This window comes from Rhinolophus ferrumequinum, chromosome 9 (assembly GCF_004115265.2).
Source record: "Rhinolophus ferrumequinum isolate MPI-CBG mRhiFer1 chromosome 9, mRhiFer1_v1.p, whole genome shotgun sequence".
NCBI lineage: Eukaryota > Metazoa > Chordata > Mammalia > Chiroptera > Rhinolophidae > Rhinolophus > Rhinolophus ferrumequinum.
The window spans coordinates 17,677,225-17,689,438 of NC_046292.1; the positions used below are offsets into that span (position 1 = coordinate 17,677,225).

The following is a 12,214-nucleotide window of genomic DNA, read 5'->3' on the forward strand; positions in this document are numbered from 1 at the left end:
AGCACAAAGAGGGAGTGGGTGAATGCACCTGGAAGGAATGTGGGTGGCTTTCCCAGTGCCTCTGGGATCTTCCTATCAATCTACCCTACCCATCTGATCAACTCACTGAAAATACTGCGTGTGTGTGTGTGTGTGTGTGTGTGACAGAGAGAGACAGAGAAAGAGAGAGAGAGAGAGAGAACCATAAAGGCTAACTAAAATAGAAGCTACAAAGCTGGAGGGCAGGAGTCAGAGAAGAGGCCCATTCTTGCTGGAGAGAAGGCTGTAGAAGGTCTTGGTTGGTAAGTATGAACTGTGAAGGGGACCAGGGCGAGATGCAAGGCAAGCTCTTCCACCGGAGGACCTGGAACGCTAGGGTGAAGATTCTCAAGTTTGCAGTAGGGGTGGGGACAACAGACGCCACACAATTTGGGGTCAGAGCAGCAACGTAGTCAGATTTCAGCTTCCAAAGGTCGGACTGGGACCTTTGAGTAACAAGGGACTTGTTGCAGCAAGGAAACAGAGCAACAAGGAAACGGAGAACAGCGGGGGACAGGACCAACCCGGCCTCTGGCATCTACAAGGTGTGTCAACGTTTCCCTAGGGCTCCGACAGGAGGGGGCGTGGTCTCGGGACTGGGTGTGTCCCCCCTCCGGGCCCGCACGTGTGACCTCCCGCAGCCCCGCCCGCGCAGAAGCTGCGCGTGCCAAGCCGCCCGAGGGGCCCGCTTGCCGAGGGAGCGCCGGGGCGCGGCTCGGTGCGCAGCTGCAAAGGGCCGCTTCCGGGAGGGGCGGGCCAGCGGAAGTGAGGGCAGTTGATGTTGGGCGGCCCGCCGGTGGTAGGAGGGGCCGTGAGGTGAGTGAGTCCCGGAGCCGGTGCCTGAGGTGAGACTGGGTCCGAGTGCAGCCCGGGAGGAGGGAGCGGGGCCTTGGGTCTCGGCTCTCCGCGCGGCCTAGAGTCAGGCGCTGTGCGGAACCCGCGGCTCCCGTTCCCGCGCCAGTTCTCGCGGGAGCCGGTATTGTCCGCCTCATTTGGCACGGGGGGAAACTGAGTCCCCAAGGGAGTGTTGCTCGCCCAAGTCACCCAGCTTCGGTGGCCGAGCCACACCAGGGGCTTCTTGTAACGGCCGCGGCCCTCGGCGAGCCGGGCCGCCTGTGCCGTCTCCTCGCTCCTTCTGGGGCCGGGCCTGTGGGTCCAAGGGCCGCCTGGGCCGGCAGCGAGAATTGGCCGACCTTGCCCCTGTCGGGTTCAGCTGTTGCGGGGGAGGGGAGGCGTATCCCGGGCAAGGTCCCCGCAGCGGCTTCCCTGGCGCAGCTGTCCGCTCGGCAAAGTTCCACTGAGCGCGGCGGCCCCCGTGGGGCGCCCGGGACCCAGGGGTGATGAGACCAGGCCCTGCCCTGGCGGAGCTCCCTGTCTCCTGCGGGACCGTGTGTCGACAAGACAACAGCCTGGAGAGGGGCCGTGGGAGCGCAGTGGTAAGAACCTACCAGCGCTGCCAGCGAACTGGGGCAAGATTCTTCTAGCCGGTGTGATGGGGCGGGGGAGGGTATGAAGGCTAAGTCGGTGCTCTCGTTCATTCATTCCTTAACTGCACAAATGTTTAAGAGCTTGCTATGCCTACGGGAAGTTCCTGCCCTTCCGACAGATGGCACGTTACACAGTCACCTAATTACTGTTGGGAGAGGACTCCAAGGAAATGCGGGGTTGCTGCGGGCTGAATAGCAGAGGACCTGACTGTCAGAGAAGGGGAGGTGAGGCTTAAGCTGAGCTCCGAAGAATGATTAAGAATGAGCTGGAGGACGGGGGTGCTGGCGTTTCAAGCAGAGGGCAAGGCCTCCAGGTCGTGTTGGGGTGCTGAAAGGCCAGTATGGCCGAAGGGCAAGGGGGACGCAGGAGGTGTGGCCGTCGTGTGTGCAGCGGCCAGATTACAGGCTGCAGTGAGGTTGGTCCACTGAGGTTGGGCCTGGTTTTGGAGGCTTGCAGGCCACGCTGAGGAGTCTAGCCTTTATCCTGTCTGCTCTAGGAAGCCTGTGGGGGTTTTAAACAAAGGAAGAATGTACCTGGCAGTGTCCCTCTGGTGGTTGTGTGAGGTAGGCCCAACTGAGTCCTTGGAGGGAAGTTCGGAGGGAAGTGGCTGCAATGACTGAAATGAGAAGCGGGGAAGCACTGTCATGTGGGACTTGGGGCAAGCAGGGCCGTTCAGCAGAGCGTGGTACACAGAGGGACTTGGATGAAAGGCTTGAACTGCGCTGAGCAGTTGAGACCATGCAGGAGACGCAGAATCTAGACCAGACGTGAGGAGCTTTCTCCTGGCAAGACCGATGAGTGACTTTACACGAGTTCCCTCCCCTCTCCAGCTGCCTGTCCCCACAAAGCGCTAACTCCTCCCCCAGAGGTGAAAGAGACTCCACAAAGGAGGTTTCGAGAACCAGCTGCTTTGGTCGTCCAGTCCACCCGTTCAGAAGCTGCCCCTGGCTACCCAGTTACTTCTCACCCGGGTATTCCCAGCCCTCAGGACGTGACCCCCAGTTAAGCTTTACGCCTACTCTGCTCCTCTTGACAAATCTCTCACCTTCCCGAATCTCTCTCCTTCCAGTCCTGGACCTGCCCTGTTGTTGCTGTTTTTCTTCCCTTCTCCCTCTCTGAACTCACCATGGGGCCTTGGGGTCAGCCACCTGCCTAGTGTGGCTTTCTTCAGCAGTGACAGCCAGCCTTGGCCAGGAGCCTGTACTCAGGTGCTCTCTCCTAGTTCCTTGAGAGAAGGGCTGTGTCTTACTCGTCCGCAGTCCCTACAGCGCCCAGCAATGTGGGTATTGTGTCTGATGAACGGGAATGAGCGCCCTCACTGATTGCATCTGCTACGATGCCAGGGCAGCTGTGAAAAATCCAGTCAGGGTGACCCCACCCAGCTGTCACATTTTAACAGTTCATTAAGTGCTTTACATTCCCTGTTTCACCAATTGATCCTTCTACTAAGTAGGTGAGACTGGCTGCTGTTCCTGTTCTCTTTTTACAGGTGCAGAAACCAGCATTTGGAAAGGTTAAGTGACTTGTCTGTGACTACAAAGCCAGTAGATGGCTGAGCTAGGATTTTAAAAAAATGACAGACTCTTCCCTGTCGCCTAGTAGACTGAGACTGGCGAGCGCCGGCTGTTCGTTTACCTCTCCCCTTGGCAGGGGCCCAGCCTATGGGCTGGGTGGCACATGCTGGGCTCTTTCACGTTTCATCTTCAAGAACGAATGCTGGGCTTTCATTCATGGGTGGGACCTACTGTTTGGCTTTCCCATGAGCTTTTTAACTACCAAAGAGTTCTGTTTCATCTTTGCAAGTTTTGTTTCAGGAAACCAAGGGCCCAGGAGGGCTCCCAGGGTTGTCCAAGCTCACGCAACAAGTTTGGCACAAAACCTCCAAGGGTCTGGATTTGGAAAAGCCATTGTTGTGTAAGGGCAGCCTCTTGGGCTGGTTTTCTCCCCTGTGAAATGTCAGAGAAACCTTGGTGTTAGTCATGGCTCTGCAGGGCCTGGTTTTGTGGGGCTTGTGTGGTGGCCACTGAGTCCCCACTGTGAGGCCGTTCCACAGGAAGGGAACTGTGGTGTTCCTGAAGATGGCCTGATATGAAGGAATCACGCCTCCTGCCTCCCCGAGCTGCCCTGTGGCTGCCTTGTCCTTCAAGAGCAGGAGCCGGTTGAAACGTCGGGAATGGAAGCCAGTGTGGTGAGGGCATTGCCGGGGCAGGGCCTGCTGAGGTTCTGAAACTCCACTTAATCCTCCCTTTGCCCTGGAGGCCTGGAACTGGAGGGAGGCCACCCTTCCACCCACTGCCCCCAGGCAGAGCCAACTATGGTTTGGGGGGCAGTTAGGAGTCATGGCCTTTTGCCTTTCTATGCAGAGGGAAGGGAGGGAAGCCTGGATGATCCCTGCACACAGCGAGTTCCTCAGCCCTTCAGCAGGTCGCCCAACACTGACTGCGCCTTGGCAGGTGTCCCCTTACGTGGTTTGCCAAGGTGGAGGCTGGGAACCTGCCCTCACTTATCACTGAGACTTGACTTACACCCCTACCCCCCACTTTGTCCCTGGATTGAGGAATTCAGTTTCCCTGGTAAAGGGGAGGGGGAGAGGACGGGGACAGGACTTGGATGCATCTCTGAGCTTGTGCTTATCCCTCTCTGCTCTAGACCATTCCAATCTGGCAAAACAAGCCACATGGGGCTGCTCGCAGTGTGGTGAGAAGAATTGGGACTAACCTGCCCCTGAAGCCATGTCCCCGGGCGTCCTTTGAGGTGAGTGTGCTGGAAGGGCAGGGAGAATAGAGGCCCAGCGTGGAAGGTGGATGCTGTGCCCTAGTCCTTGGCATTGCCAAGGCAGGTTGCTTTCCTGGTCACTTTTTCATTTGTCAGAGAAATACTTAAGTGCTTATAATGGGTCCTGGTCACTGTGCCTTCCTGATGGCACACAGACCTGTGACCACAACAGTAAGGCTTCCAGTTTGCTCATAATCACCTTACATGTGTGATGCCTCTGCTGTGGCTCTGATTTCATCAGGCTCTGCAATCCAGTTTATCAGAGCAGGCGCTTGTGACACAGCTCCACGCCAGCCAGGTCGTGCTGAGGTGTTTGCCTGCAACCCTGGCAGGGTTGTGGGTCCCCACGTGGGACTCTACTGTGTGACTTGGAGCTGAACTCTGCTTTTCTTTACCAGCCCGGAGACTTGGCCACTTCACCACCTATTTTTAGTTTCTCAGAGGCCATTATTCCTCTTCCTCTTTCTGGCCAAGTCTGGTTACTCCTTTACTGAGCTGCTTCAGTCTTACCTGTGTGTCTCGGGCGCCTTGGGTACCCACTCTGCAGCAGATTCTGGCCTCGCCCACATCTCTGGGACCCCCTCCTGTAGTGGAAAGCTACGTATTTATTAGTCCCAATTGCTTCCCTCTAAGAACTACTAAATGGTTAAGCACCAGCTCCAGGCTCCATGCTTAAGTTGTGTGTATTTGGGACCCAAAAGAAGTATTTCAGCTTTCTGCCTACAGAGGAGACAGATATGTGCCTGAAAAGATGTGGGCCCAGGTGGACACAGAAATTAGGGAGCTGAATTTGTGTATCAAATGTTGACACGCATAGTCTGTGTAGGAGCTAGACCTGGAGTCAGAAGTGGTGTCAGTGTTGGTATTAGTCAGGAATGGGGTTGGAAGCGTGTGTGTGTGTTGAGGAGGCCGGGGGGAGCTGTCCCATGACCCAGATACCCAGAATTGCCTAAAGGGCATGAGTGGGATGTGGCCTTAGCTGCCTCAAGCATCAGAAACAAAGGGAAGCACAGCCGGGGAGTAGGAAGGACTCTGGAGGGTTGCTCCCACACTTGGGTATAATCTCTCCCGGACGCTGCTGGGCAGAGCTGATCGAGGCACAGGCGCCCAGAGCAGGAGTATGTGTGAGTAGAACAGGCAGACCTCAGACATACTGCAGGTTCCATTCCAGACCACCACAGTAAAGCAAGTATTGCAATAAAGCGAGTCGTCGTCTTTTTACTTGTTGGGAGGTCTTGCCTTCAGTTTGTAAAAAACGCAACATCTGTGAAGTGCAATAAAGTGAGGTGTGCCTGTATTAGTAACACCAGCTGCCATTTATTGAGCACATACTATGTACTAGGTTAACTCATTTAATTGCCAATAGCAGAGTGCTCGAGGAAAGCTTCCCCTCTAAATGGCCCATCTTAGTAGTAACTCCTGGGTCAGTGGACGATTACTACTCTCCTGGGAGACCCAGTTCCCATGTAAAAGCAAGAGCCATCAACTCCTAAACCACATACCAAACAGTTTATAGCAGAAACATCTGAATTTAACTCATGCATGGGTGGGTTTTTGAGAAATTATCCCTGGATCGCTGTTGTAAATTATTATTTAACAGAATCTTGCTGATTTGTTTTAAATTTATCCATATGAAAATACTATGGAAAGTAAAAAGGAGAAAGGAAAATAAACTGCCTATAATCACCTAGCCATGACACAGTAACTATTAATGTTTTGTTGAAGTTCTTTTCCATCTTTTTCTAGATGCGTTTTTTGCTTTTTGTAATCATACTTAACATGATTGAATCTTCCTAATTTTTCATTTAACATAGTGTCACTCAGCCTCTCTGTTCCCTGGTTACTGTTCATTTGGGTTGAGGGGCTATTTCAAGGAATCCTACTATACAATTCCTTTTACATAATTAATTTTGTCTTTTTTATTCAAACCTAAATATTCTCATTATTAAGTTTGCTTAAAACAGGGTTGCGATTAACAGTGTAGATCCCAATTATTAGGTTGGTGCAAAAGTAATTGCAGTTTTGGCAATTATTTTTAACCATTTAAACCACAATTACTTTTGCACCAACCTAACAGCTCTAATGGTATTGTAAAGAGTTGGCCAGAGGAAACCTACTGAGCAACGGGTTATTGATGTCCTTGCACCTGTGTTCTCACAGCCAGAGGGCAAGACACTGGTAGACAGTAGCCTTCTCTGTTAAAAGGTAATTCTGGCCACGCCCACTGAAGACCCTTTGGCTCTAGCCAGGGGTCAGTAAACTTTTTCTTTTATAGGCCAGATAATAAGTATTTTAGGCTGTGGGTTGTAACCGGCTTGTTACAATGACTCACTTTTGCAATTATAGCTTAATAGCTACCAGACAGCATATAAGCACTGGGTGTGACTGGTTTTCCAATAAAACTTTATTAAAACAGATCCCATCCCTGTTTTGCCTGGAGGATACAACAGCCTCATAAGTGGGCTGTTCACCTCCCATCCATGTTCCACACAGCAGCAGAATAATCTTTTAAAACCTAAAATCTGACCCTTACTTACAATCTCCCAGTGGCTCGTTATTGCTTTTAGAATCAAAGCTCCTAATTTACTTTCCAACCTTTTGCAATACCCCCACCCCAATCCTGTCTGTTCCAGCCATGCTGTACTATTTGTAACCCCACAAACTCTCTTGCTTCTGGCCTCTTATTCAAGCCGCTTCCAACCAGGAACCCTCCTCGCTGTCCTGTAGGATTAGGTGCCCCTCGTATGTATTCTGCCCGGTCTGATTGTCTCCTGTCAGTGTTTGTTGATGAATTTTGCTTCCCTGCAGACGCTGCCCAACATCTCTGACTTGTATCTGAGGGATGTGCCCCCAGTCCCCACTCTGGCCGACATCGCTTGGATTGCTGCAGATGAAGAGGAGACCTATGCCCGGGTCAGGTAGCTGAGGCAATAGCCAGTCTGCTGGGCCATGGGGAGCTGCTTCCCACATGAGGCGGCAGGGAGTGCTTGTGAGAGGCTGAGGGCAGCAGGAATGAGAGCTTGGGCTCTGAGTGGAAGCAGAACCTGGCTGTCTCCTAGGAGTGGGGGACGGCATTTCAGAAGGGGTGCAGTGGCCGGCTAGCTGCCTGTGATACACCTGTCTTTCCCTGTCCAGGAGCGATACACGCCCCCTGAGGCACACGTGGAAGCCCAGCCCTCTGATCGTCATGCAGCGCAATGCCTCCGTGCCTAACCTGCGTGGGTCGGAGGAGAGGCTCCTGGCCTTGAAGAAGCCAGCCCTGCCAGCCCTCAGCCGCACCACGGAGCTGCAGGATGAGCTGAGCCACCTGCGCAGCCAGATTGCTAAGATCGTGGCAGCCGACACAGGTAGGAGCCCCCGTCAGGGCCTTTCCCCCTGGCTTTTGGACAGGATGGCGGAAAGGAAAATGGCGGTCCCTAGTTCAGGGGCACTGGGCCCAGGGCTCTGGGTTACTCGGAGGCCTGTAGCCTGTAGTCCTTCCTGGATGGTTTCTGTCAGCCATTTTGAGCTGACTGGTTTGATTAGGAACAAAATCTTCACTTAACCTGTGACCTCAAGCAGATTCCCTCCCTTGGCCAGAAAACTAACACCCCTCTGCTGAGTGTCTTTAAGATGACATTTTCCATGACCCGCTGTCTTTCCTTTTCAATATTAGAAATAAGCATCCCCTTTAAGCACCTGTCTTCCCTTTCCTGTCCTTGTCCAGAGCCTACTTCTCCATCCCTCCACTTCTCTGTCTGCAGTTAAGGCAGAACCGCTGGAAATGGATGGGAGTCTGCCTTCACCGGTGGCACGAAATCCCCACGTGTGGCTCTCCCCCAAGCAGCTCAGGGTTTATTTCTCCTCCTGTTCCTCCTGTTCTCATTTCTTTGCTCCTAATTGACTCAAAGGCACAGCACCCAAACCTTATCAGTTGGTAGAACACATGAAAATTAAGGTGTTCTCTTTGAAATCTTCATGTATTTAATTCCCTCATGGCAGTTTTAGAGGCATTGTACTTGAAATTTCCATTTGTATTCACTGCATAACTTTTTATCATCTCAGAGACAAGCTAAAGTAGTTTATGAAAAATTGGTGTTTGAGAAACTTGGAAATGCCATTAAGTTTGGGAAACGTCACCATTCTTTTTTGCTACAGCGAGCTTCTTCCAGTCACCGACAGCATTCAAAGCAGGGTAGTCAGAAGCACTAGGCCAGTTGAAGAAAAGGACAAATTCCAGCCTCAGTTCTGTCATTGTTTCAGTCTGAACAGGGCTTTTACTCCATAGCTCATTACAGAATGAAAGCTTTTAGGAGCCAAAGCCTGATTGGGTGGGTTTTTCTGCTCCCCTGGAACACTGGAGAGCCCAGTGCTTCTACACCTTCTCGAAATCCTAAGAGGGAAGGGTAGTGGAGGAAGCTTCCACTGGCTTACATGGAAGTTACCCATCCTGGGCTTGCCCAGGAAATGAATGTTTGGTAGGCAGTGCTTGTGAGAAGATATTACTGCTGTATTCTAGCCCCAATGTCCATCCATGCCTATTGTTTTCTCTTTCAGCTTCGGCTTCATTAACGCCAGATTTCTTATCTCCAGGAAGTTCAAATGTCTCTTCTCCCTTACCTTGTTTTGGATCCTCATTCCACTCTACAACTTCCTTTGTCATTAGTGACATCACCGAGGAGACCGAGGTAGAGGTCCCTGAGCTTCCATCAGTCCCCCTGCTTTGTTCTGCCAGCCCTGAATGTTGCAAACCAGAACACAAAGCCACCTGCAACTCGTCTGAAGAAGATGACTGTATGTCTCTGTCCAAGGCCAGCAGCTTTGCAGACATGATGGGGATCCTGAAGGACTTTCACCGGATGAAACAGAGCCAAGACCTGTAAGTACTGATACAGCGCTCTGGTGATCTACTTACTGTTTAAGTCGCCTGTGACCAGTGACCTAACAGACAGCATTCACGTAGTAAGGCCTCCTTAGTAGCTGTGACTTACTTTGTTAACAAAGCCTGCTCCCTGCTCACTAATGCCCGGGGCCCCAGTGTGAGGAAAGAGCAACACTTTACATTTGGTTGGGGTGATCTAAGCCAACCAAATGTTAGACTAGTAGGAATTTTCTAAGAAGGTTCATCTAATCCCACTTCTGCCCTCCAGGAGGCTTCACCACTTCAGTTCTCATCCTGGTAGTGAGTGTTCCCATGCCCCACCCTTCAGAGTCGGGTTGCATAACAATTAGTGTCTCAAATTAGTAGACTTTTTGGTGGAAGGAGAATTTCATAAAGTTGGGAGTTTCTGCTTTAAAATACAGTGGTCCACCAACCCTGCATTTCAGAGATTTGAGAACAAGTTAGTTCCTAAATCTGGCTGCCCATCAGAATTGCTCAGATTTGTTAAAATACACCTTACACTTACTAAAGCCAAACCCCCAAGGAGTGGAGCTCTAGGTGTTTCTGATGGGAGTTTGAGGGAATTTGGGGAATACCTACCTTGCAAAACTCATCCAGCAGAGAAGCCCTGGAGCTCCAGCCCGAGGGAGTGACCACCTTGCAGTGTTTCTCCAAGCGTGGTCCTGAGCTCCTGCGTGGGACGCACCAGAGGTGCTTATTTGCGGGTTCCTGGGCATTGAAACATTTGTTTGAAATCCAGATCCCAAAGGCCAGTGTGTGCAGCTGTATTTGTTCAAGTAAATTAAAAGCTCTTGTGGGAGGTGAGGCTCTCTCGAGTTGATGAAGTTCCTGTAGAAGGGAAGGATCCCTTCCGTGCAAGGATCCCTTTGTGTCGCTGGCCCCATTTCCTTCTCTCTCTCAGTGCTTCCCAGCAGTCAGTCAGTCGTTTAGGGAAGTCACTTTCACCGTCCTCCTCTGGCCCTGGCCAGGTTGCTCTTGGTCATACCCACAGTTCTTTGGTCTCCTGCATTCCCAGGTTCAGCTGCTGCTGCTTTGGGGCTGCCTGAGTCTTTTCCTTCTGGTCAATGTTTTATAGGTTGACTCTCAAACTCTTTTACTTGCCTCTTGCCCCATATTAAATCAAACTCCTCCTCTGACTTGTGTCCTGGGATCTTTTGTCCCTGTTACTCGGAGGAGCGGGGTTGATGACTAAGCATAGGAAAGTAGCCCCATCACCAAAGCTTCAGAAATATGACAGACTGAAGGCAATTACTTATTTTTGCTTTCAAGATTTAATAATCAATCTTGGCCCTCATATCTAGCCTAATGACTACTAAAATGCCTTTATAAGGATATACGTGTATAAGTTTACTAGGACTTCAAGCACATATTTTCCAGGTATCTAGGACACTTTTTAATGATGTACCAGGTAATTTGAACCTACCCCAATCTGGAGTTGGTTTTATTCCCACAGGTCTCTTACGAGGTGAATGTTTTAGTATAAATTCTAGATTTCCTATTTAAAAAAAAAATCTCACAGCCTTCCTGATGGGGAGACATGATAGTAGGTACCCTGAGCACACCTTTTCCCTGGAACTAATAAAGGTCAGAATAGCCAGGAGTCGTTAGTCACGTCCCCTGCTGACCTGGGGAAGTGCTACTAAGCACCAGAAGGTGGGAGCAGAAGCTTAGCCACCACCGGCCAACTCTTAACTGGTTGATGGCCTTTCATTTTGCCCACATTTTATAGCCATCTCAGGAAACAGTAAAACATTCTAGTTAAGAAATGAGGTCTGCAACCAGCTAGCTAGGTTTTGGACTCTGGACTCACCACCTTCTAGCTGAGTGACTAGTGACGTTAGGCAAATTATATAACCTTTCTGTGCTTGTTTCCTCATTTGTAAAAGAGGATTGTCAAAAAAAAAAAGATTGTCAGAGCACCTGTCTCCTAAATTGTTGGGAGGATTAAATGAGATCGTATTCAAAGACATGGAACACCAGGCCAGAGTAAGTACTCAAGAAATTATTAAATTATAATAAATTATTGTTGTGTCTCTAGGAATCGGAGTTTATTGAAGGAGGAAGACCCTGCGGTCCTTATCTCTGAGGTCCTCAGAAGGAAGTTTGCTCTGAAGGAAGAAGATATCAGCAGAAAAGGAAACTGACAGCACTCAGCTCTGCAAACTCAGTCTCACGCTCCTGGAATTCTTTCAATAGCTGCCTTCCTCACGGCAGATGTTTCTGCCTCTCAGAAATTTTCTGCAACAGTCTTGCCGAAAGCTAGAGCTTGGACTGAAAGAAAAGAGCTGGATTATGTTTCCCCTACTTCAAACCGTAGCAGAAGCTAAGACCTGTTTTGAGCTGAGACACTTGCTACAGGTAAATGTGTAGGTTGGAATGTTTTAGTCTAAAGGGTGAGCTAGACATGTCTGGTTTTCCCTTGCTCCTATGTGAAAATAGGTCCTGAATGACTTCACTGCATTAGACCCCATAACTGGTCTCACCGGACACTTTGTGCCCAGCTGTCACTCGCAGCAGCTTCCTTGCATCAGAGCAGAGAGGAGGGGATTATAAATGATTATGTACATGTTCACAAGGCAGGAAAACTCTTTATGCTGCTTTATCATGAACCGACACCCATGCTCAGCAGTCGCCCTCTCCCCCGTCCAACACCTAGCTGTAGAGGTCGAGCCTCTGGACCAGCTGACGTCTGGGCTGCTTCTGGGAGGCCTGGCCTGTTTTTTTCTGAAATATATTTTGTAATACTCTACAACCAAATCTACCCTCCAAGGCCCTGGAGCCTCGTTAGTTCCACTGAAAATTTTTCTTTTCCATGGACTTTAAGCCCAGCAGGAAAGAGAAATGGGGAGGGGAAAGAGAATACCACCTTTCTTCCAGGCCCTTGACTGCTCCCTTGCGTTGGGCCAAGGTTTGTACCTACCACACCATGCATGACTCAGACGCCCTCAGGTCCCTTTCTTTACGGTATGTACCCTGTGTGTGTTTGGGCTGAAGCACTACCTGACATTAAAGGAAGGATTTGGAGATACATTGCATTTGCTGTGTCCATCT

The 12,214-nt window shown here is 50.6% G+C and overlaps 1 protein-coding gene across 6 annotated transcripts; it reads left to right on the forward strand.

Moving 5' to 3' along the window:
- Positions 1–173: 173 nt before the first annotated feature.
- Positions 174–12,198, forward strand: MTFR1L (mitochondrial fission regulator 1 like). 6 transcript variants are annotated; one of them, XM_033115290.1, is made up of 8 exons: positions 174–281; positions 492–563; positions 3,560–3,694; positions 4,156–4,260; positions 7,090–7,199; positions 7,417–7,628; positions 8,818–9,139; positions 11,202–12,198. In XM_033115290.1, the coding sequence occupies exons 3-8, from the start codon at positions 3,680–3,682 to the stop codon at positions 11,305–11,307; spliced, it is 870 nt and encodes a 289-aa protein (XP_032971181.1). In that variant the 5' UTR covers positions 174–281; positions 492–563; positions 3,560–3,679; the 3' UTR covers positions 11,308–12,198. The 6 variants fall into 6 exon arrangements, with proteins under 6 accessions (XP_032971181.1, XP_032971180.1, XP_032971182.1 ...); XM_033115288.1 differs by lacking the exons at positions 174–281; positions 492–563 and adding exons at positions 818–863; positions 3,321–3,420; XM_033115289.1 differs by lacking the exons at positions 174–281; positions 492–563 and adding an exon at positions 694–834.
- The last annotated feature ends 16 nt before the right edge of the window (positions 12,199–12,214 follow it).